The sequence below is a fragment of the Neophocaena asiaeorientalis genome, unplaced genomic scaffold (assembly GCF_003031525.2).
Source record: "Neophocaena asiaeorientalis asiaeorientalis breed wild unplaced genomic scaffold, Neophocaena_asiaeorientalis_V1.1 scaffold612, whole genome shotgun sequence".
In the NCBI taxonomy this organism is placed as follows: Eukaryota; Metazoa; Chordata; class Mammalia; order Artiodactyla; family Phocoenidae; genus Neophocaena; species Neophocaena asiaeorientalis.
In genome coordinates, this window is record NW_020171815.1 from 1,466,299 (window position 1) to 1,492,543 (window position 26,245).

At 35.9% G+C, this 26,245-nt stretch overlaps 1 protein-coding gene and 1 pseudogene across 1 annotated transcript in view; one reads left to right on the forward strand and one right to left on the reverse strand.

Moving 5' to 3' along the window:
* LOC112394249 (protein PTHB1) overlaps positions 1-26,245 on the forward strand; it is a gene marked incomplete at its 3' end in the record, with an annotated part of 222,556 nt that overhangs the window by 95,981 nt on the left and 100,330 nt on the right. The window contains exons 7-9 of the mRNA XM_024736986.1: positions 6,963-7,047; positions 18,214-18,301; positions 19,069-19,198. Coding sequence (XP_024592754.1) covers positions 6,963-7,047; positions 18,214-18,301; positions 19,069-19,198 — 303 coding nt within the window. The remainder of the gene's footprint in view (positions 1-6,962; positions 7,048-18,213; positions 18,302-19,068; positions 19,199-26,245) is intronic.
* Positions 13,745-14,494, reverse strand: LOC112394317 (40S ribosomal protein S6 pseudogene; annotated as a pseudogene).

Genomic DNA, 26,245 nt, shown 5'->3' on the forward strand with positions numbered 1-26,245 from the left:
TCAGGAAATACTTTGAGTTTTTTTTTTTTTTTGAAGTGAGAGTTTTTTTTTTTTTTTTTGGTAGAGGAGGGGCTTTGGGCCATTCCCTTGGCCACATTTGTACAAACTTTGGATCATCTTTTATTCTCTTTTTCTTTCCTTTGCTTGTCAGAATTATATAGTCAGTAAATCGTGACCTTTCTACCTTTTTCTTTTTTCTCTTATTCAGCCCTTGCTTCCCATTCCCACTGGCATTCAGACCTTTATCTTTTCACTTGGATTTCTGTTTGTTTGTTTTTAACCTCTAATGTAGACTTTGAAGGGCCTTTCTCATAGCTATTCTTTTAAAACACCTCTTTAAGCCAGAATAATTTTTGTTGTCCATTAAAAAATCTAAATCTTCTCATATGACATTCAGTGCTCTTTATGCTCCAGTCCCATTTTACCTCTGTTAAGTGAACTTTCAGATTTGGAAGGGAATTTTAAAATTAACTGGTTTAAATATCCTCCTTTTTTTAACCTCCTAGATATATTATTGCCCAACACACTGATTTTTGCCCAATATCATATTTGCTTTTTGTATTGTGCTAAAATGTTCCAGAGTATGTCTTACATTATCAGGTTCCTGAAAGCAGAATCTGCTTTAAATACCTGTTCACTAAAGGAATAATTCAGTTCATTGGTTCAGTCATTCATTCAGCAAACATTTTTCAAGAGGCTTCTCTGTGCCACACACTGTACAAAGTACTGGAGATGCAAAGCCAGATAAGACCTGTCTCTTGTCCTCCAGCAGTATGCCAGCAAGTGGGTAGCAAGTCAATCAGCTACTTCAGTTCATTGTGATACTGGCTATGGCAGACTGTGCACAGGAAACTGAGAAGCCTAGAGGTGATACGTTTAAATAAGAGTTGAATGTAAGGAGGCTCCTGGAAGAAGTATACTTGCCAGGAGTTTTATCTTTCTCCCCTGTTTGCTATACACTTTCTCCTGTACCCCTACAGTGGCTCCTAATATTAATACATTGCTAAGTAGACAATAGTCTTTAAATCAGTATTTTAAAATCTGTTTGTTGAATTTAATGGATAGTATTTTAAAAAGAGGATTGTGTTCTTCACCAGCCTTAGGCTCTTGCCAAACTGAAATATTTGGTGTTATTCATATATATTCAGAGCTTCTCTCTTTCTCTCTCCTCTTTTGCTCATGCTGTACTCTGTCTGAAATGCTCTTCCTTCCTTTTCTGTGAATGAAAATTAGGTCTGGAAGCCTCCCTGCTCCTCATTCAGATCTTGCCTGACATAGCTGTCAGTAACAACTCCTTCTTCTCAATTCACAGAGTAATTTTTCACTGCTTTCCATAAGCACTATTCATGCTTTCACTGATATGACATTTCTTGTTTTTCTCCTTGACTAGGCTAAATGTTCCTTGATAGCAGGGATTTTGTATCCCCTGAAGTGCCTAGCATTGTATCTTGCTGAAAGTAGATGTTTAACAAGATCTTAATGAAGGAATGAAAAGTTTATGAGGAAACCTTCTATTTTGTTATTGGCATCTTCCAATGAAAATGATTCTCCCAGGCATAATCAAGAATGCTTTAACTATAACTGGAATGAATGTAGTAATGCTCTGTATCCAGAGCCTCCAATTCTAGTAGAGTTCTGCAGGTTAAGTATCAAAGTTCCCAAATCTCCTGGTACACTTTGAGGTGACAACTATTTTTCATTTGAAAATAAATGATTTTGGAGGGTTTACTTTTGTGTTCGGTGACACCTCAATCCATATTTTAGTTACTTGCTGCTGTTTTTATGATGTGATACAGAGGAGCACTAAATTATACGGTTGAGTTTGTCATTGGTGTTCCACAGGACCTGTTAAGCGTTTGTGGCTATTGGTTCAAAAAGTACCAGTGTTCACCTGGACTTGCTGTATCTGTGATTAGTGCCCTTTCTGTTCTGAAAAACACATGTGACACTCTTTCATTAAATCTTTTTACATTGGACCTGATTATTCTTTCAGCAGTTCCAACAAGGGAATTTTATTCTTTAGCTTATATCACGGAACACTTGAGTGATAAGAAAAAAAAATCTAAGTGTTTTCTTTATTTCAGAAATTCCAAGTCTGCTTGGAATTGTTTGGTTTTGGAAACAGATTTCCATGTACATTATTGGTCACAGTTAAGAGAATTTAAGGAAGAATCATAAAGTAAATGCTGTTGTAAGTTTGTCATCATCTAAATTTACTGTCAGTTACGTTTAGTAATAAAATACTCTTCTGAGTTGTCTTCTGGGAAGAGAATTGGTCTGGATTTAGAAATCAGGAGTCAATTTTGGCTGTGTCTGTGCCTGCTGTTTGGATGTTAATGAGGCCACTTTAGGGGTTCACTTATGCCTCACATGAAATAATAACTCTTTTTAGTTATATAAGAAGCTTCAAACAGCTCAAAATCTTTGGATATAGCAACAATCTCATTAATATCCATATCATCCTCTGGTAGGTTGATGTCTGCAGGAAATGAATGGCCTATGTAATTAATAGCCGAAGGTTAGATCCATTTGCAGGACCAGCTCTGGACTGATGTTCTAGTCACTAGTGCATACTAATTTATGTTACCATGAACCAGAGAGAGTAAAGCAATCTTATTTGGAGGTTGGACTATGAGGTCTAATTTTTTGGAGAGTTAGGGATTTTGAAGGTCAGTCTCAGAGGGTGTTGAGATATTTGCTGCAGCTACCTACGGGATTTTTTAGCATGATTTTACAAGGCCGAGATCTTCAGCCTCCTACCCTTTTTTGTCTCATTTCCCATGACTCATTCCTCTCCGCCACGCATCTCTCCTAAACTCCTGCCATGGCCTTTCATGTCTCTTTTACTGCTGCATGCCTTTGCATGTGCTGTTTGCTTTGCCATAATGCCTTTTACCTCTTTAACAGCATGATGAGTTTTCACTCATTTTTCAAAACCTAGCTTTCTCCTCCTGAACTGATACCAAGAACATATATATTTCCTCCACCCCAATTACCTGTTCCTGCGATCATATTCCCTTGGTACTTATATGCATACCTTCTATTAGCACAGGGCACTCTGAGTTACACTTATTTGTTTGTATATGAATCTTCACAACTACTTTGGAAGGTCCTGGTGGATATAGGTCATGTAGTAGTTTTCCCCCTTGTTAATGCTTATATGAGATCCCTACTATATGTTTATTGAATGAATGAACTTTATATACATTAAGCTTTCTTATTAACTGTAATTTTCATGAATGCATTGCAAAATCGATCTTAATTCATAGTCATTCTGCAGTCACTGGAAATTGGAGGCTTTTTACGAATTAAGTATTGCTGATTGAGATAGAAGGCTTTAAGAGTTGGTATATGGGCCTCCCTGGTGGCGCAGTGGTTGAGAGTCCGCCTGCCGATGCAGGGGACACGGGTTCATGCCCCGGTCCGGGAGGATCCCACATGCCGCGGAGCGGCTAGGCCCATGAGCCATGGCCGCTGAGCCTGCGCATCCGGAGCCTGTGCTCCGCAACGGGAGAGGCCACAACAGTGAGAGGCCCGCGTACTGCAAAAAAAAAAAAGAGTTGGTATATGACATTTGAATACCAGTGTAAATTTCAGTACTTGTTGAGATATTCTGCATTGCCTTTATTTATTCAGGTCCCTGATGTTTACACTATCAGACATCTTTCTTTAGACAATATGAGATGTCTGAATATATCTACCTACTAATTTTCCTCTTAGCTATCAAAGAGCAATGTAAGAAGTTTTGATTCAATAAGAGGGAAAGGCTTAATTATTTGTTGAGATGTTTTTGTTAACCTTCTAATACCTTTTCTCTGCTAAGTGTTACCTTTTGGAGAGCCTTCCCTATCTCCCCTATGTAACTAGATATGCACCAACAATAAAAGTAAGAAACTTAAAAAAAAAAAAAAAAGAGGGAAAGGAATCTATGAGCCTAAAATTTCTTCATTTTGAGTAGGATTGTTACTCTAACAATACACCATAAATTAATGTGAGTAAGGGAATTTAAACTTTATTGTCTGAATCATTTCTAAATTGAATGATATTTATAAATTGTTTTTAAGAATGATTTGAGCTAAATGTTACTATTTTTTAATTTTTAACTTTAAAAAAATTTATTTTATTGAAGTATAATTGATTTACAATGTTGTGTTAAATGTTACTATTGAAATAAAATCTTTAAAATACTTATAGAAAGTTATAATGTCCATTATTGAGAACTTATTACATACCAGATAAATTACTATGTGATTTATCTCTATGTATATATAAATCTGTATCTATGTGTTTGTCAATCTGTTAATCAATAATTGGGCACCTAGTGTATACTAGATACTGTACTAGGCACTAAATTATTTTTTAATTCTTTTAACAATGCTTCAGTTTGAGATTATTATTCCCATTTTATAGATAAGACAGAGTGATTAATTAAAAAATTTTTTCTCAACTAGTTAATGGTTTAGCTGGGAATTAAACCCAGGTGTTCTGGGGTCCATAAATTATCTATTAATAATTTCTACTATTTCTACTACTACTTTTTTTGGGGGTTTGCAACAAGTCGTCTGGTTGCTTTGCATTATTTGTATTTTTTTCTATTTTGTGTTTTGGTGCTGGATCTTTCTTGAGTATTGTTTTTGTCACATAAACTTCTAATGGAAATGCTTTGATATGTGGCAGAGCTATTTTTCCAACATTGAATTTTGGGACATATGGTTATAATTTCTTTACCATCGCAGTTTTACATAGTCTTAAGCCACAGTATCATTCAGTATGAATTCATTACTAAATTTTACAATTTTTAAAATCAAGGGGAAGGTTATTCGTAAGGTTTGTAGATAATGTGCATTTAAAAATTTTAGCTATACTGAGATTAGCATGTGCTGTTTGCTTTGCCATAATGCCTTTTACCTCTTTAACAGCATGATGAGTTTTCACTCATTTTTCAAAACCTAGCTTTCTCCTCCTGAACTGATACCAAGAACATATATATTTCCTCCACCCCAATTACCTGTTCCTGCGATCATATTCCCTTGGTACTTATATGCATACCTTCTATTAGCACAGGGCACTCTGAGTTACACTTATTTGTTTGTATATGAATCTTCACAACTACTTTGGAAGGTCCTGGTGGATATAGGTCATGTAGTAGTTTTCCCCCTTGTTAATGCTTATATGAGATCCCTACTATATGTTTATTGAATGAATGAACTTTATATACATTAAGCTTTCTTATTAACTGTAATTTTCATGAATGCATTGCAAAATCGATCTTAATTCATAGTCATTCTGCAGTCACTGGAAATTGGAGGCTTTTTACGAATTAAGTATTGCTGATTGAGATAGAAGGCTTTAAGAGTTGGTATATGGGCCTCCCTGGTGGCGCAGTGGTTGAGAGTCCGCCTGCCGATGCAGGGGACACGGGTTCATGCCCCGGTCCGGGAGGATCCCACATGCCGCGGAGCGGCTAGGCCCATGAGCCATGGCCGCTGAGCCTGCGCATCCGGAGCCTGTGCTCCGCAACGGGAGAGGCCACAACAGTGAGAGGCCCGCGTACTGCAAAAAAAAAAAAGAGTTGGTATATGACATTTGAATACCAGTGTAAATTTCAGTACTTGTTGAGATATTCTGCATTGCCTTTATTTATTCAGGTCCCTGATGTTTACACTATCAGACATCTTTCTTTAGACAATATGAGATGTCTGAATATATCTACCTACTAATTTTCCTCTTAGCTATCAAAGAGCAATGTAAGAAGTTTTGATTCAATAAGAGGGAAAGGCTTAATTATTTGTTGAGATGTTTTTGTTAACCTTCTAATACCTTTTCTCTGCTAAGTGTTACCTTTTGGAGAGCCTTCCCTATCTCCCCTATGTAACTAGATATGCACCAACAATAAAAGTAAGAAACTTAAAAAAAAAAAAAAAAGAGGGAAAGGAATCTATGAGCCTAAAATTTCTTCATTTTGAGTAGGATTGTTACTCTAACAATACACCATAAATTAATGTGAGTAAGGGAATTTAAACTTTATTGTCTGAATCATTTCTAAATTGAATGATATTTATAAATTGTTTTTAAGAATGATTTGAGCTAAATGTTACTATTTTTTAATTTTTAACTTTAAAAAAATTTATTTTATTGAAGTATAATTGATTTACAATGTTGTGTTAAATGTTACTATTGAAATAAAATCTTTAAAATACTTATAGAAAGTTATAATGTCCATTATTGAGAACTTATTACATACCAGATAAATTACTATGTGATTTATCTCTATGTATATATAAATCTGTATCTATGTGTTTGTCAATCTGTTAATCAATAATTGGGCACCTAGTGTATACTAGATACTGTACTAGGCACTAAATTATTTTTTAATTCTTTTAACAATGCTTCAGTTTGAGATTATTATTCCCATTTTATAGATAAGACAGAGTGATTAATTAAAAAATTTTTTCTCAACTAGTTAATGGTTTAGCTGGGAATTAAACCCAGGTGTTCTGGGGTCCATAAATTATCTATTAATAATTTCTACTATTTCTACTACTACTTTTTTTGGGGGTTTGCAACAAGTCGTCTGGTTGCTTTGCATTATTTGTATTTTTTTCTATTTTGTGTTTTGGTGCTGGATCTTTCTTGAGTATTGTTTTTGTCACATAAACTTCTAATGGAAATGCTTTGATATGTGGCAGAGCTATTTTTCCAACATTGAATTTTGGGACATATGGTTATAATTTCTTTACCATCGCAGTTTTACATAGTCTTAAGCCACAGTATCATTCAGTATGAATTCATTACTAAATTTTACAATTTTTAAAATCAAGGGGAAGGTTATTCGTAAGGTTTGTAGATAATGTGCATTTAAAAATTTTAGCTATACTGAGATTATGTGTTTTTAAAGTTTAAAATAATTTACACTTTTTAACTATAAAGTCACTTACAATTATTCCATATCTTTTAAACAGATACCAAGTACTTGCTTTTGCAACGGATGCAGATAAAAGACAAGAGACTGAACAGCAAAAACTTGGTTCTGGAAAAAGACTAGTTGTAAGGCCTTTTAAAAATATATGAAAATTTTAGTAATGTTATATCTAATTATAGATGTTCATTTAGAATAAGAATTTCTGGGAATAAAAATTTAAAAAACATATATTTTAGCTATTTCTCTTTTCTGTGTTAAAGTTATGTCAATGATCAAAGAATTTAGTTGACTATTATTGAGCAATGGAGATACATGCCTAGTCATAGTCATTATATAGCAGATTATAGAGTTGTACCACTAGAATGATAGATATCCAGATGTGGTCACTTTTCACTGAAGTGATTATAAACTAACAAAATAAAAATAGAAAAATTAAAAATTCCTTTAATAGGCAAAAAAGTTGCTACTAATAGGCATGTGATGAAATATATAAGTAAAAGATGAAAAAATGTTCACAGTCTACAAAGATAAAGTTAGCTCAAAGACAAACGTGGACGTTTGATAACTTGAAAAAGTAGTTTGAAGAAAAATTGTTTGAATTTTATTGTTTCTGGTCTTTAATCCACTCTGAGTATATTTTTTCTATAAGGTGTGGCAAAATGTTCTAATCTCATTCTTTCACATGTAGCTGCTCAGTTTTCCCAGCACCACTTACTGAAGAGACTGTCTTTTCTCCATGGTATATTCTTGCCTCTTTTGTCATAGATTAATTGACCATAGGTGTGTGGGTTTATATCTGGGCTCTCTATTCTGTTCCATTGATCTATGTGTCTGTTTTTGTGCCAGTACCACGCTGTTTTGATTACAACAGCTTTGTAATGTAGTCTGAACTCAGGGACTTACTTCCAGCTTTGTTCTTTTTCTCAGGATTTCTTTGGCAATTCAGAGTCTTTTGTAGTTCCATATAAATTTTAGGATTATTTGTTCTAGTTCTGTGAAATATATCATGGGCATTTTAATAGGGATTACATTAAATCTGTAGATTGCTTTGGGTAGTATGGACATTTTAACAATATTAATTCTTCTAATCCAAGAACATAGGATATCTTTCTATTTCTTTGTACCATTTTCAAATTCCTTCATCGATGTTTTATAGTTTTTAGAGCATAGGTCTTTAACCTCCTTGGTTAAGTTTATTCCTAGGTATTTTATTCTTCTTGATGCGATTTTAAACAAGATTGTTTTCTTGCTTTCTCTTTCTGATAGTTCATTATTTATAGGAAAACAACAGACTGTCTATATTGATCTTGTATTCTGCAACTTTCTGAATTCATTTATTAGTTCCAATAGTTTTTTGGTGGAGACTTTAGGGTTTTCTATATATAAAATACCATGTCATCTGCAAAGAGTGATAGTTTTACTTCTTCCCTTTCAATTTGGATATGTTTTATCTTTTTTTCTTGTTGGATTGCTGTGGCTAGGGCTTCCAATACTATGTTAAACAAGTGTGAGAGTGGGCATCCTTGTTTTGTTCCTGATTTTAGCAGAAATGCTTTTGGGTTTTCATCATTGAGTATGATGTTAGCTATGGGTTTGTCATAAATGGCCTTTATTATGTTGAGATATGCTCTCTCTATACCATCTTTGATGAGAGTTTTTATCATGAGTAGATGTGGAATTTTGTCAAATGCCTTTTCTGTGTCTATTGAGAGGATCATGTGATTTTTATCTTTCCTTTTGTTAATGTGGTGTGTCACATTGATTGATTTGCAAATATTGAACCATCCTTGCATCCCTGGAATAAATCCAACTTGATCATGGTGTATGATTCTATTTTTTATGTTGTAGGATTCAGTTTGCTAATATTTCACTGAGGATTTTTGCATCTATATTCATCAAAAGTATTAACCTGTAATTTTCCTTTTGTGTAGTGTTTTTGTCTGGTTTTGGTATCAAGGTAAAGGTGGCCTCATAGTATGGATTTGGGAGTTTACTGTCCTCTTTAATTTCTTGGAAAAGTTTGAGAAAGATAGGTAAAATTCTTCTTTATATTTTTGGTAGAATTCCCCTGTGAACCTGTCTGGTCTTGGACTTTTGTTTGCTGGAAATTTTTTTAAAATTGCAAATTCAATTTCACTGCTAGCGATCCATTTATGCAGATTGTCTATTTCTTCCTGATTCAATCTTGTCAGGTTGTATGTTTCTAGAAATTTGTCCATTTCTTCTAGGTTGTCCAATTTGTTGACATATAGCTGTGGTATTCTCTCATGATTTTTTGTATCTTGTGGTATTGGTTGTTATTTCTCCTCTTTCATTTCTTATTTTGTTTATTTGGGTCCTCTCTTCTTCTTGGTGAGCCTGGCTAAAGGTTTATCAATTTTGTTTATCTTTTCAAAAAAGTAGCTCTTGCTTTCATTGATCTTCTCTCTTATATTTTTTGTCTCTATTTTATTTATTTCCTCTCTGATCTTTATTGTTTCCTTCCTTATGCTGACTCTGGGCTTTGTTTGTTCTTCTTTTTCTAATTGCTTTAGATGGTAGGTTAGGTTGTATATTTGAGATTTATCTTGTTTCTTGAGGTGGGCCTGTGTCTATAAACTTCCCTCTCAGAATGGCTTTTGCTGCATTGCATAGATTTTGGAAAGTTGTGTTTCCATTTTCATTTGTTTTGAGGTGTTTTCTGATTTCCTCTTTGATTTCCTCATTGACCAATTGGTTTTTTAGTAGTATGTTGTTTAACTTCCACATGTTTGTGCTTTTCCCATTTTTCTTTCGGTAATTGATTTCTAGTTTCATACTATTGTGTTTGGAAAAAATGCTTGGTATAATTTCTATCCTCTTAAATTTGCTGATACTTGTTTTGTGGCCCAGCATGTGATCTGTTCTGGAGACTGTTCCATGTACACTTGAAAAGAATGTGTATTCTGATGGTTTTGGATGGAATGCCCTGTAGGTATTTATTAAGTCCAACTGGTTTATTGTGTCATTTAAGACCACTGTTGTGTTACTGATTTTCTGTCTTGATGATCTGTCCATTGATGTAAGTGGGGTTTTAAAGTCTTCTACTATTATTGTATTCTTGTCAATTTTCCCCTTTATGTCTGTTACTATTTGCTTTATATATTTAGGTGCTCCTGTACTGGGTGCATATATGTTAATGATTGTAATATCCTCTTCTTGTATTGATCCTTTTATAATGATATAGTGATATTATTATACGATATCATGTATTATATTACTATGATATTATAATGATATAATGCACTTCTTTGTCTTTTGTTATAGGCTTTGTTTTAAAGTCCATTTTGTCTGATATGAATGTTGCTATCCTTGCTGTCTTGTCGTTTCTGTTTGCATGAATGAAATATCTTTCTCCATCTCCTCACTTTTAGTCTGTGTGTGTCTTTGGCTCTGAAGTGAGTCTCTTGTAAGCAGCCTACAGATGGGTCTTGTTTTTTTAATCCAATCAGACACCCTATGTCTTAAAAAATATTTTTTATTGAGGTATAGTTGATTTACACCCTATGTCTTTTGATTGGAGCATTTAGTCCACTGATATTTAAGAAAATATTGATAGGTATGTACTTATTGCCATTTTATTACTTGTTTTCCAGTTGTTTTTGTAGCTCTTCTCTGTTCATTTCTTCTTCTTTTTGTTTCTTCTCCGTGGTTTGATGATTTTCTTTAGTGGTATGCTTGTGTTCCTTTCTCTCTAATTTTTGTGTATCTGTTGTAGATTTTTGATTTGTGGTTACCATGGGTTTCATATATGTTGACCTACAACTGTATCTACTTGTTTTAAACTGGTGGTCATTTAAGTTCAAACACATTCTAAAGATCTACATTTTTTACTCCCCTCCCCCCATATTTCGTGTTTTTGATGTTATATTTTACGCCTTCATGTTTATCCCTTAACTGTTTATTATAGTTATAGTTGCTTTTATAATTTTTTTGTCTTTTAATCTTCATAGTAGCTTATTTAAGTGGTTGATCCTCAGTCCTTACTATATATTTGTCTTTCTTAGTGGGATTTTCCCTTTCCTGTAGATTTTTACTTCTTTCCCACTTAGAGAAGATGTTTTAGCATTTCTTTTAGGGTAGATTTAGTATTGATTGATGAATGCTTTTAATTTTTGCTTGTCTGAGAAGCTCTTTATCTCTCTTTCAATTATAACTGATAATCTTGCTTGGTGGAGTATCCTAGGTTGCAGGTTTTCCCCCTTTCAGCACTTGGAGTATATCATGCCACTTCCTTCTGGCCTGCAAAGTTTCTGCAGAAAAATCAGCTAGTAGTCTTATGGGGGTTCCCTTGTGTATAACTCTTTGGTTTTCTCTTGCTGCCCCTAGAACTCTGTCTTTATCTTTAATTTTTGCCAGTTTAATTATGATATGTCTTGCTGTGGATCTGTTTGGATTCACCTTCTTTGGGACCCTCTGTGTTTCCTGTATCTGTATATCCATTTCCTTCTTTAGGTTTGGGAAGTTTTCAACCATAATTTCATCCAATACATTTTCAACCCCTTTCTCTCTCTCTCTTCTCCTTCTGGGGCTCCTGCGAATGTTGGTACATTTGATGTTATCTCTTAAACTGTTCTCATTTTTTAAATTTGTTTTTTTTTTTGCAGTTTCTTGTTAAAATTCTCACTTTGTTCATCTATTCCTTTCCCTAATTCAATTAGTAGTCTTATTACTAATGCTTTGAATTCTTTATCTGGTGACTTGTTTATTTTTAATTTTTTTTGTGGTACACGGGCCTCTCACTGTTGTGGCCTCTCCCGTTGCGGAGCACAGGCTCCAGATGCACAGGCTCAGCGGCCATGGCTCACGGGCCTAGCCACTCCACGGCACGTGGGATCTTCCCGGACCGGGGCGTGAACCCGTGTCCCCTGCATTAGCAGGCGGACTCTCAACCACTGCACCACCAGGGAAGCCCCATTTTTCTGTTTTTTTAGGTGTTTTCTCTTGCTCTTTCTATTGAGACCAATTCCTCTGTCTTCTCATTTTGCTTAACTTTCTCTCTTTCTATGAAATTAGGTGAAACAGTTATCTAATTCAGTGTCCTTATGTGGGAGCATCCTTGTATAGTTTGTATGTGCCCAAGGGTTTTGATGGGAGAGCTGGATTTGATGTGAACATAAGTCACATCTTTCCTCAGGGTGTGCTGGCAGCTATCACCTTGATAGGAAGTGGGCTGGAGAAGGAAGGGCTAAGGACAGAGCCAGGTATGAGCCAAGGATTCCCCTCTCTTCAGTGGCCATCACTACCCTATCAAAGGCGGAGTCAGGTCCCAAGTTGCTGGAGCAGAAGCCCTGAGGGTGGAGTCTTTCTGGCTCTGTTCCCTTTAAGTGTGAGCCCTCCCCATTTTCAGCACTGGCACCGTTGTCGCAGAGGGGAGCAGTGCTGGAGTAGGAGTGCCTGTGCAGGCTCTTGGTATTTGAATGGGTATAGGCTGTGGTGGTCCAGCCATAGACAGAGGTTAGGCTTCTTCTGGTGTGCTGCCTGTGCTGCCCCCTCCCTGGTTAGACAGTGCTTTTGGTCTTAGCTGCCTCTGTGTTTCCCTGCTGAGCTCTTTCCTCAGTCATGGCAGCCTTCACTACAGTGTGGAGCTGCAATGTGAAGTAAGCAGGGCTGGAGCACTCAGTCTGCTCAGGCTGGGGCACTCACGAGGCGGTTGCAGGAAACCAGTCAGCCACCCATGAAGTTCCGATCTGCACGTTCCGCCCTGTTTTGGGAGTGAACAAGCACGTGTGCACTGCTTCCGAGCTGGATCTGGGATTCCCCCAGCCTTCCTATTAGTCCCACCTGCCCTCCAACCAGCCAAGGGGGTTTGTCTTCTCTGTGCAGGACCCCAAAGCTAGGGTGCCCAACATGTAGTTCAAATTGCTCACTTCCCAGGGAGGATCTCTGCCTGTGAAGTCTCACTTTTCCTCTGAGCCCTGTCCCTCACACAGGTCCTGACCTGATCGCTTCTCTTCCCTTTCTACCTGATTATATGTGGATCTCTCTTCCAGCCTTGGTTGTACAGGAGTCTTTCTGCCAGTTTCCAGTTAATTTTTGGTGAGAATTGTTCTACATATGGACGTATTTTTGCTGTGTTTGATGCCGGAGGTGAGTTCTACATCCTGTGACTCTGCCATCTTGATTTCCTTCTCCAAGAGCAGAGGTCTCCTCTGTCTTCTAGCTTGCATTGTTCCCATGAGAAATCTTTCATCTTATCTTTGTCTCTTTGTATATAATGTCTTTTTTCTCTGGATGTTTTTCAGATTTTCTCTTATCACTTGTTTTGAGCAATTAGATTATGATGTGTTTTGTGTAGTTTTCCTTTCTTTCATTCCTTTTTCGATGCTTAAGATTTGTTGAACTTCGTGTATCAGTGAATTTATAATTTTTATGAAATTTAGAAAAATTTTAGCTATTAATTCTTCATATATATTTTTCTGTTCCCATCTTTTCTCCTCTCCTCTCAATTACACATACATTTAGGGTGCTTGAAGTTACCCTACAGGTCACAGATTTTCTTTTTCTTTTCAAAAATTCTTTTTTCTATTTCATTTTGGATAATTTCTACTGCTATGTTTTCAAGGTCACTAATATTCTTTCTACAGTGTCTAATCTGGTATTAATTCCCATCTGGTAGAGCTTCTACCTCTACAAGTTCACTTCGGGTGATTTAAAAAATATCTTCCATGTATCTACTTAACTTTTTAAAGATAAAGAATATAGTTATAATAATTGTTTTAATGTCCTTGTTTTCTAATTCTAACATCTATATCTTTTTTTTTTAAATGTCTGATCTTATTTATTTGTTACTCTTAGAACATCTCATTTTTGACTGGACTCAGACTTAGAAGTAGAACCTCTCAGAGAGGACAGCCTCCAACTCTTGGCAATCTGTTCCTGGTGTTTTTCTTTGGCCTCCTTCATCCTCCTGGCCCAAAGTTTAGCGTATTCTGCAGCCTCTTCCTTATTTTTCATAGTACACTGTTTCTTCAGAGCAATACACCAATGTTTGTCTTGCAGAACACGTGGAGTAACAAGATGCTGAATCTTGGGTGCTTTGGTCCTAGGTTTCTTATCTTCTTTGTTTAGGGGCTTTCTCACAACATATTGGTGGACATCATCTTCTTTAGAGAGATTGAAAATTTTGCGGATTCTGCTAGCTCTTTGGAGCCCCAGGCGATGAGTTACAGTAGTATCAGTGAGTCCAGGAATATCCTTCTCCCCTTTTTTATCGATGACCAAATTGAGAACTCTCAGATTGGCATCTACAATGCAACCCCGTGCAGATTTGCCCTATCTTTCTCCAGTCCTCCTTGGTCTGTAACAAGAATGCCCCTTACTCAGTAGCAGGTGGACTTGGCCATGGGTCAAGACACCCTGTTTCATGGGGAAACCCTGTTTGTCGTTTCCACCACTGATTCGGACCATGTAACCCTTCCATTCTTCTCCCAGAGCATCAGCACCAACTTCCGTGGCCATACGCTTCTCATAAAAGGTATGAAGTTTTCGTTCATCATCCACTTCAATGAGTTTCTGGCAGCCAGTGGCTGGGAAAGAGATGTTCAGCTTCATTCTGAAGTGGCCGACCGCCTCTGAGGCGCCACAAAAAAGAGTCTGTATCAATTTTGAGTGAATTTCAGTTTATTTATTTATCTCCACATCATGGATCACATTTTCCTTTTTCTTTACATGCTTGGTAATTTTTTATTAGATGCCAGGATATAGTCAATTTTACTTTGTTGGGTGCTAGATATTTTTGTGTTTCTATAAATCTTCTTGAGCTTAGGCCTGCGAGACAGTTAAGTTAGTTGGAAACAGTTTGATCTTTTTGGCTCTTGCTTTTAAGTCTTGTTAGGTGGGACCAGAGCAGTGCTCATTCTGGGGCTACTTATTCCCTACTCCTGAGGTAACACCCTTTGAGTGCTCTATCCACCTCCCTTTGAATTATGAGGTGTTCCAGTCTGGCTGGCGGGCACTGGCAGTATTCCAGGCCCTTTGTGAATGCTGGGCACTGTTACCGCTAATCCTTTTGGGTGGTTCTTACCCTGGCTTTGAGTAGTTTTCTACATGAATGTGCTGATAAGTACTCAGCTGAATACTTGAGAGGATTCTTTACAGATCTCAGAGTTCTGTCCCTGTGCTGCTCTCTTTCTTTGTCATGCTGTCTTATGCACTCTAGCTGCCTTGGTTTTTCTGAACTCTTATCATCCATCTCCTCAACTCAGGGAGTCTGTTGGGCTTTGCCTGGGTTGTTTCTCCCTGTGCCATGGCCTGAAAACTCTCTCATGGCAGGAGCAATTTTACCACTCACCTCATTTATTTTCTGTTTTTAAGCGGATTGCTGTCCTTTGTTTTCTGATATCCAGTGCCTTGCAAATGGTTGTTTCATACATTTTGTCTGTGTTGTGGTTGTTTCAGATGGATGGTAGATTTTTTTCCTGTTACTCTATGACGGCTGGAAATGGAAGAAATTTTAAATGATTGTTCTTAGTAAACTTCTGTGCATTTTGAGACTCATTAATTTAGAATGTGGTATATTTCCCTAAGGAGAGGTTACAAAGAGTGGCACTCAGTACCTAGTGAACTGAAAGTATTTAGTGGCAGGATCTTGGCCTGTGGCCTCAGAAACTTTGCCTATCCACTCTGAATGAATCGTCATCTCTCAGAGTCAGGGACAGATCAGCCTGAGTTACAAGCACTGAAAAGTAATGCTAGAATGCTAGCCTATTATATTGTAATGAGAAATGTTAACTGTCTTAGGACTGATGTTCATGTCTTGTGTCCAGTAGAATCTTTTCATATAGGTAAACTACACTTGAATTAAGTGGCAATTGAATGATTTCTTGGTGTTGAATCTGAATTTAGATGAAGATAATCTGATGCATCTACCTATATGCACTATGCTGTCTCCCTATTCCAGATTGTTCTTATATACACACTGATTATATTTGCCTCTCTGGCTAGCTCCATTTGGATTTCATACCTTCTTCAGATATTTTAATCCTAAAGTAGACAGATTAATACCTAAATCATTTCTGGATGGCATGAAATTTATATATATATATATTTAAAAATTTTATTTTTTGGCTGCTTTGGGTCTTTGTTGCTGCATGTGGGCTTTCTCTAGTTGTGGCAAGTGGGGGCTACTCTTTGTTGTGGTGCGCGGGCTTCTCATTGCAGTGGCTTCTCTTGTTGTGCAGCATGGGCTCTAGGTGCGCAGGCTTCAGTAGTTGCAGCATGAGGGCTCAGTAGTTGCGGCACGTGGGCCCTAGAGCATGCAGGCTTCAGTAGTTGCAGCACACAGGCTCAGTAGTTGTGGTGTGTGGGCTTAGTTGCTCTGCAGCATGTGGGATCTTCCCGGACCATGGATCAAAACCTTGCCCCATGCATTGGCAGGCGGATTCTTAACCACTGCGCCACCAGGGAAGTCCATCTATCTATCTATCTATCTATCTATCTACCTATCTTTAATGTGACTTTTCATATCTCTTCTTTGAACTTTTATTTGTTGATTCTTGCCTCAAAGCCTAACTTTGAGGGCAATCTTACTTCCTCTTTATCCACATACTTTTGTGCATTCCATCTCACATTGCATTTCCCTGATGATCAGTGGTGGTGAGCATTTTTTAATATACCTGTTGGCCATTTGTATGTCTTATTTTGAGAAATGTCTATTTAGGTCTTTTGCCCATTTTAAAATCAGATATTTGTTTTCTTGCTGTTGAGCTGTCTGAGTTTCTTATATATTTTTGTATATTAACTCCTTACTGGCTATATGGATATATTTTTTTCCATTTCATAGATTGTCTCTTCACATAATTGATTGTTTCCTTTGTTGTGCAGAGCTTTAAAAATATTTTTTTATTGAATAAAAGACTTTAAATTCTATAATGCTTTACAATTTTCAAAAGTTTCACACACGTGATTTCATATAATCCCATAATGACCTTTTTTTTTTTTTCCCTTGCAGAAGCTTTTTAGTTTGATGAAATCCCTTTTGTCTATTTTAATATTGTTGCCTGTGCTTTTGAGGTCATATCCAAAAAAATTGTTGAGCTTTTCCCTATGTTTTCTTCCAATAATTTTGCAGTTTCAGTTCTTATGTTTAAGTCTTTAGTCCATTTTGAATTGATTTTTGCGTATGGTATGAGATAGGGGTTCATTTTCATTTCTCTGTATGTGGATATCAAGTTTTCCTAACACCATTTTTTGAAGAGACTGTACCATCTTGCATTGTGTGTTCTTGGTACCTTTGTCAAAGATGAGTTGACTGTAAATGCAGAGTTTTATTTCTTGGCTCCCTGTTTGGTTCCACTGGTCTAGATGTTTGTTTTTTATGCCAGTTCCATGCTGTAGTTTTGTAGTATATTTTGAAATCAGGTAGTATGATGCTTACAGCTTTGTTCTTTTTGCTCAAGATTGCTTTGGCTATTTGGAGTCTTGTGGGTTCATATGAATTTACATTTTTTTTCTATTTCTGTGAAAAATGTCATTGGAATTTTGATAGGGATTTGAATCTATAGATCACCTTGGGTAGTAGGGACATTTTAATAATATTAATTCTTCTAATCCATGAACATGGAATATCTTTCCATTTATTTGTGCTCTTCAATTTCTTTCACCAATGTTTTATAGTTTTTGATGCACAGATCTTCACCTCCTTGATTAAACTTATATGAGTGTTTTTGAACCACTGAATAGCTAATATCATTTGGTAAAAGATGGGGCAAAAACTATTAGAGTCTACAAAATATCAGAAATAAGGTCATAGGAAAAAAAAAGTGAATGAAGTTTAGCCAATCTTTTTTTTTTAATTTTTTAAAAAATTTATTTATTTTGTTTATTTATTTTTGGCTCTGTTGTGTCTTTGTTGCTACACGTGGGCTTTTTGTAGTTGTGGTGAGTGGGGGCTACTCTTCGTTGAAGTGCGCAGGCTTCTCATTGTGGTGGCTTGTTTTGTTGAGGAGCACAGGCTCTAGGCACGTGGGCTTCAGTATTTGTGGTACACGGGTTCAGTAGTCGTGGCTCATGGGCCCTAGAGCGCAGGCTCAGTAGTTGTGGTGCACGGGCTTAGTTGCTCCATGGCATGTGGGATCTTCCTGGACCAGGACTTGAACCTGTGTCCTCTGCATTGGCAGGCAGATTCTTAACCACTGCGCCATCAAGGAAGCCCAAGGTTAGCCAATCTTTATGCCTGTGTTGTTGTAAAGCATTTCTTAATTGTATTGATATGACAGTGACTAAAATGTTCTTTTTTAGCAACTAAATTGATCATAAGTTTTCCTTTGCAGGTGGATTGGACTCTAAATATTGGAGAGCAAGCCCTTGATATATGTATTGTCTCTTTCAATCAGTCAGCATCTTCTGTTTTTGTTCTTGGTGAGAGAAACTTTTTTTGCCTTAAGGATAATGGACAAATTCGATTTATGAAGAAACTTGATTGTAGCCCAAGTTGTTTTCTCCCATATTGCTCAGGTGTGTAGAAAGATTTTCTTGTATCTCTTTCATATGTCATGACTATATTTTATACACCAAAAAAAGCCCAAATCACTCACATATATTTTAAACATTTAGGAAAATAGTTTTATACAGCACATGTAATGGAAATTTTAACTTTTAAAGTTTGAATAGAAGTGTGATATAAAGCACACATTTGGTTTTGTCAGTTATTTTACTTCATACAAAATGACTTGTAGAACTGTCCTCAGGTATGCATTAATGCTTTCCAAGATGTGGCTGTTCAAGATGCTTCTAAGAGAACATCAGACTCTTTTACAAGCAGAATGGAGCATAGTAATGCCTAATAGAATTATTTGTCTGTAGTGAATGTCTAGTAAATATTAGGTTAAATGTGTTAAATATTAATCAAGTTCATGCTTTCTAGATAAAATACAAAAATGTTGGCCACTATCTGGTTACAGTTTTTATAGTTATATATGTAGTTTTTATATACTTATAAAATGATTTTTTTCTTTTTGATATTGGTAGCTTGTAGTTGAAAAATAATGTTTTATTACTTAAAATCTTTATGCATTAAGTCAAGACATTAGAATTAATTTGTATCATAAATCCTCTAAAAGGGATATAATATACTGTTGGAAATGATTGTTTTCTTATTATCCTCTTTTTCTGTCTTCAACCCATAGTTTCTGAAGGAACAATAAATACTTTGATTGGAAACCATAATAACATGTTGCATGTTTATCAGGATGTGACATTGAAGTGGGCCACTCAACTTCCCCACATTCCTGTAGCAGTAAGAGTGGGCTGTTTACAGTAAGTGGTTTAATTTAACAGTTTTTTTAAAAGAGTATCTTAAGGAATTCACTAGAAGTTTTATGGCAAATGATTTTATTAAAAAATGACAAGTGACATTGAATGTCTGCAATGGAGATAATTTAAAATATAAATTTTATTGGTAAAGAAGGATATAAAAAACCCTTAATTAGCACCTTTAATCATTTTTATCTAGAATCTCTAACAAGATATTCTTTATAAATTCAAGATTTCAAGAAAATAGTTTACCTGATAGATTATCTTCTTTAAAATAGAAAAGGATTTCTTCAGGCACTTAATGGATCCCATTTAGATATCACTTATTGTTGACCGTGAGAATGTTACACTTCAAAATTTGTTTCAGAACTTATTATGTCAAACAGTGCAGAACTGCTAATGATTACGTGTTCAGGACAGTTTAGATTTTAAATAGAGCCTTTTTGCATTTAAATGAAAGACAAAATTCATGTGTTAACATTAACTTTACAAAATTTATCAAAAATGAGAGAAATAGATATCTAACTGTGTAATTTTTCTAGTTTGTCAGTATATGAGGCAAGATCTTGACAAACTCTTTAGCATCTCAGATTATGTTTAGGAATTGAAAATCTCAATAAATGTATAGAAAAACAACTTTCTATAAAGCTTCATGTATCCCCAGATCTATTCAATTCTGCTTATTTAGATCATTTTATTGAACATTTAAAAACCGTATGTAGAATTCTTCAGTGATGCCTATAGCATCTGATCAATGTGGCTAATCTCTCCAATTTAAGAGGTTGAATGTGGAATATTATTGTTGAGGCTCAATGAAAGGCATTCATATTTGCATTAATGGTTAATCTGAAGCTTAGATGTTGGAAAAATGAAAACAATGAATATTTTAAAAAGAAATTGCTTTTCATATTTATGAGAAAATACTATAATTACAATACTATAATTATAGTTGCTGGGCACTTAACACAAATTACAGTTACTTTGTATTTGAAGAAAAATTTTAAATTTTGAGTTAGTTTTTGCAAAGTCCACCAGATAGTCTTTTAAGTTCAACCAAACACTCAGACTCACCACACATTTTATATCAGATTTACTTATAAGGATTTAGAACAGGAAAAATATCTTGCCAGCAGGGCAACGTCAAGTAATTCTCTTTTGGGAGAGTAATTCTTGCAGCGGTCCATATATCCATCCAAGAGCTGTTCTCTTTGGCCCCCCAAGTGACAGCTTAGGTGCAAGAAGACAGATTCACACTGGTGGGTATGCAGCCCATCATGGCTTAGAGTCTTCATGCCCCTCAGGAGCCAGTATCTTTAAATACTAAAAAGTCATTGTGGTTTTTGTATGTATGTGGGGCATGGGAGAGTGATAGATAGAAAGAACTTACTGAGATCATTTAGTTGAAATACTTATATTACAGATATATTATTTACAAGGGATATGTCTATTTTAAGAGTCACCATACTCATAGAGAAGCTCAGAGATATGGCTTGCCAGAAGATATTTATGGTTAACTTATAGTTTCTGGTCCAGATGCAACTTACAAGTCAAGGGACAAATAGTAACTGAAAGTACCTTGAATAAAAAGTCAAATTTCTATATAGTGTGCAGCAAGATGCTTATATTCAAAATTAGCCCGACACACCTAAATTTAGGTACTTGTAAGTGAAACTTCCTATTTCTCATAAAGATCATAATTATAAATAAGTGCAAATATTACCATTAATGATTTCCACGGTTAACATATAGCAATAATTTCTAATTATTCATTGGAAGATTTTTCTTATTTTTATGCACTTTAACATAAAAATATAGGATTAGAGTGTTTGAAGGAATTTCATTGTAACTTTTAGTAGAATCAAAAAAATTTATTACTGACTTAACTATAGCATATTTGTATTTAGAAGTTACTATTTGAAGTTAGAGCACTGAAATAATGTCACTCCTGCTTTTTATTACCTTTAGGGTTAAACTTTTTTGGTAGAAGCTTCCTTGGCTGCATGTGTTTATTTGTAAAGGAAATTGCTGCTATTTTAATATGTTTCTTTTCAATGAATAAGAAATATTGGATTTGGATCAAGCTGGTGCAATTATACTTAATAGCAGCCTTTTCTTCAGAAACTACGATGCTTTATTTCCTCCCACTCCCTCCTAGTTGGCAGTCCTAGTCCTCTCTACCTTGTTTATTATAAACCAGTTTTAAATCTGTCTGGGTTTCCTTCTTTCTTTTCAGGGTAAACGGCATTCTTGATTAGAATTTTTTTAGTCTAATTATTTTAATTTTTGTGTGTTAGACTATAGGAATGTGAAATAAATATACAGTTTACAGAATCAGAAGATCCCGAATGTGATAATGTTCTTTAAATTCTTAGCTATTACTGTTTTCCTCTCATTGCACAAAGTAGCTATGGAAGCCTGGCGGAGTATCTTACCTCTGCTATAGTTAGTTTCCCAAACGGCAAATAAAGATCATTGTTTATCGGTAACGTTATTCTCTCTAGAGATATGAAATATACCTAAAAGTAGAAGTCTATTTGAATGGACATTCAAAGTGATGGGAGCCTTTCCAAACTTTAGCTGGCAGCCACAACCATTGTACTTTAAAATCTTGTTACAGCTCATTTTTTAGTATAAACAATTTGGTCTAGGACTACGGTGTTTTTCTTCCTAGGCTATATTCACTATAGTAACTTTTTATAACTGTCAGTATTTAATATTTTATTCTTTAGTCTTCATTGATATAGTATTCTTGACCAGAATGTTCTCCCCATTTCTTCTCTGGATTTTCAGATTTCTTCCATCTTCGAGTCCTAACAAGTCACATAAATAAGCCTTCCCTCTCTACCCTGATCTCCTTCTTTGAATTTCTATAATATTTATAGTATGTTGGTGACTGTTCTTTGCTTTTTCTAACTCCCCAATTTGATCATACACTGTTTTAATGTAAGTACCTGTTCTACTTTTGCATATCACATTGAATAATCAGTCAGAAAGCTGAACATATGGTATATGCTCGGTAGATACATGAAAATCATTGTGGTTTGTGTGTGTCAGGGTGAGGGGTGGCTAGAAAGACCTCATAAGAGCCTTTAAAGTTTTTTTTAAATATGAAAAAATTGAGACTCATAGATAGAAGGGTATTGTTTCTTTGAAGACATATTTATTAGGAGAGTTTTTAAATTTCAAAGTGACTTTTTCTTTCTTTTTAGTTTAACGTTTGCTGTTAATTTGTCTTTTTTTTTTCCTTTGTGCTTTGTAGAAAGAGAATGTTGGCCTATATATACACTTTCTGCTATGTTATATTTTTAAGGGTTTCCTTTGTGGCTTAATACTCCCCATAATATTTGTAAATATTCTTGGAAGTAGGGTAGAACATAAATTATGATTTTCAGAGCTTGTGCATTGTTATTGATATTTTCCTCTGTTAATCTATTCATCAGCAGTGGAATGTTTGTCTTTCATTACTATATTTTTCTGTCAATTTTTTGTTGAATATCTAAGTATTTTTGATTTATATATTCTAGTTCTAATTATTCAACTTATGTTTATGATAGTTATTTATTTTTTTGGTTAGTTTAAAAAATGTTGCCAGTATAAAGTGACCTTTTCTTGTGCTTTCATTTAATGTTTTCTTGCTTCTTTGTTTTGTTTTGTTTGCTTTGAGTTCACTTTGTTATTAATTATTGGTATGCTATTGTCTATGCTTTTTTAACCTGTAACTTTATTTTGGGTGTATTTCTTATAAAAAGAATTTGATGGGATTTTTCAACCCATTTTGGAGACCCATTTAAAATTGTTACATTCGATGTATTTTGTCAATTTTCAGCTTCTTTGATATTCTCTACATTTTATACTATTTTCTTTGGTTTCCATTTCTTGTATGTGAGCTGTGGTTTCTTTGCACTTGGAATTCTTCCATGTATTAGATGTTACATACACATACATATCTCTTTTCTTTATTTTACCATACAATATAACACCCTATACCATTCTGGGGAACATTAAATCAGCCTACTGAGGGATGAAGCACAATTAATAAGTTAAAAAATTATAATTCATGATATAAAAAGATTCACAATCTTTAACAGATATAGAAAAATACATTAGAATCACTGTATGATCATATTGCCTAGATAAAAAGTGAATGCAAATTTTAGAAACATTCTTGAAAAAAGCATTAGAATAGTTTACAATAATAATTTATAGCTGATAAAAATACATGATAGAAAAATATTGTACAATGATAAATTTTTATCGTACTGCTGTGGGCCTGGGTTCAATCCCTGGTTGGGGGAACTAAGATCCTGTAAGCCACATGGCATGGCTGGAAAAAAAAAAAAAGATAAAACTCAAGCATAATTTAAAGTTACCTCAATCTTACCATCCAGAATTGACATTTGTTAGCACCTGTTAAACATCAAGCCTGATATTTTTGTCTACAGATATGCCAATTAGGCACAGAATAAAATTTACAAAGCAGAATCATATGTTTTTTATATATGTTTATTTTATTTTCTAAGAGAACAAAGAAATAGATAAAATGGAAGGAATAAATGAATTTTACATAGGTATTTATTCACAACAACATATTTCAGTTTCTAAAAGATCCCTCTAAGTATAGAAAAAAAGTAAAAGGTTGATATATTCAAGTTTTTAAAGTGGTATTTCAACTTTTGGCAGTGTCCATTGACTCCTGTTATAAAAGATAAGGAAAACAGCAACTTATGCTTTCTTCTTCTTCTCTTCTTACCAAGTTCTGACATTGTTGGTATCTTACTATTATTTATTTTGTCAAAGTTTAAAACATCTACATACATTTTAGTAATCACTATTTTTAGTCCTTTATTCTATCCTCTCAAAGCTCACTGCCAATTCTTTTACCGTTTCTGAATTATCTTGATTTACTTCTTGGTTAGTTGAATTCAATCATCCAGTAGATTTGAGGAAAGCCTTATAAGTCTTCTTACAATCTTGAGAGTTTATTGCTTTTATACTTGAAGGTTATCTTAGCTTCCCCCAGAATTTTGGAACCTCCATTTGGTGTTGATAGTTACTGTGGTAAAGTCTGAGGCTGGCTGAACTTTTCTTAAAACTTCTTATTGAATGAATTGCTTGTTCTTCCTGGATGCTCATATCTGACTTATTTTTTTTTTAATCCTTAAAAGACTGTAAATTCACTAGCATTATCATCAGTTGATTAATTTTGTATGTATTAGTTTGTTCTAGAACAAGGTGAGATTTGATAGATTCAAGTTTTTGTTCATTTCAGAAAAATTTTCTTCCATAAGACTTTGAATATTGGTTCTGGACTACCAGTTCAGTTTTCTTAATCAATATCATTATTATAAATATATTAAGCTTACATTGTCTTTCAAATCTAGCATCACCTCATTAACTGTCAATTTTTTTCTATTTTGATTTGTGTGATTTTTATCCATGTCTTTCTACCATGCTCTTATGTTTGTTTTTATTTTATTTTATTTTTTCTTGTTATTGCTCCTTGGATTTATCCTGTATGGGACTCTCTGTGCTTCCTGGACTTGATTAACTATTTCCTTTCCCATATTAGGGAAGTTAACTATAATCTCTTCAAATATTTTCTCAGTCCCTTTCTTTTTCTCTTCTTCTTCTGGAACCCCTATAATTCGAATGTTGGTGTGTTTGATGTTGTCCCAGAGGTCTCTGAGACTGTCCTCAATTCTCTTCATTCTTTTTTCTTTATTCTGCTCTGTGGTAGTTATTTCCACTCTTTTACCTTCCAGGTCACTTAGCTGTTCTTCTGTCTCAGTTATTCTGCTATTGATCCCTTCTAGAGTATTTTTAATTTCATTTATTGTGTTGTTCACCATTGGTTTCATCTTTAGTTCTTCTAGGTCCTTGTTAAATGTTTCTTGCATTTTCTCTATTCTATTTCCAAGATTTTGGATCATCTTTACTGTCATTATTCTGAATTCTTTTTCAGACTGTATTCCACAGATACAGGGTACATCAAGTTGATTGTGGAGTTTTAATCCGCTGCTTCTGAGGCTGCTGGGAGAGATTTCCCTTTCTCTTCTTTGTTCTCACAGCTCCCAGGTGCTCAGCTTTGGATTTGGCCCTGCCTCTGCGTGTAGGTCACCGGAGGGCGTCTGTTCTTCGTGCAGACAGGACGGGGTTAAAGGAGCCGCTGATGCGGGGGCTCTGGCTCACTCAGGCCGGGGGGAGGGAGGGGTATGGATGTGGGGCGAGCCTGCGGCGGCAGAGTCCGGCGTGACGTTGCAGCAGCCTGAGGCGCGCCGAGCGTTCTGGAAGGGAGGTATGGAGAGTGACCTGTGCTCGCACACAGGCTTCTTGGTGGCGGCAGCAGCAGCCTTAGCGTCTCCTGCCCGTCTCTGGGGTCCGCGCTGTTAGCCGTGGCTTGCGCCTGTCTCTGCAGCTCCTTTAAGCAGCGCTCTTAATCCCCTCTCCTCGCGCACCAGGAAACAAAGAGGCAAGAAAAAGTCTCTTGCCTCTTCGGCAGGTCCAGGCTTTTCCCTGGACTCCCTCCCGGCTAGCCGCGGTGCACTAACGCCCTGCAGGCTGTGTTCACGCCGCCAACGCCAGGCCTCTCCCGGCGCTCCGACTGAAGCCCGAGCCTCAGCTCCCAGCCCCGCTCGACCCGGCGGGTGAGCAGACAAGCCTCTCGGTCTGGTGAGTGCCGGTCGGCCCTGATCCTCTGTGCGGGAATCTCTCCGCTTTTCCCTCCCCACCCCTGTTGCTGTGCTCTCCTCCATGGCTTCGAAGCTTTCCCCCTCCGCCACCCGCAGTCTCCGCCTGCGAAGGGGCTTCTAGTGTGTGGAAACGTTTCCTCCTTCACAGCTCCCTCCCACTGGTGCAGGTCCCGTTCCTATTCTTTTGTCTCTGTTTATTCTTTTCTCTTTTGCCCTACCCAGGTACCTGGGGAGTTTCTTGCCTTTTGGGAGGTCTGAGGTCTTCTGCCAGTGTTCAGTAGGTGTTCCGTAGGAGTTGTTCCACGTGTAGATGTATCTGTGGGGAGGAAGGTGATCTCCGCGTCTTACTCTTCCGCCATCT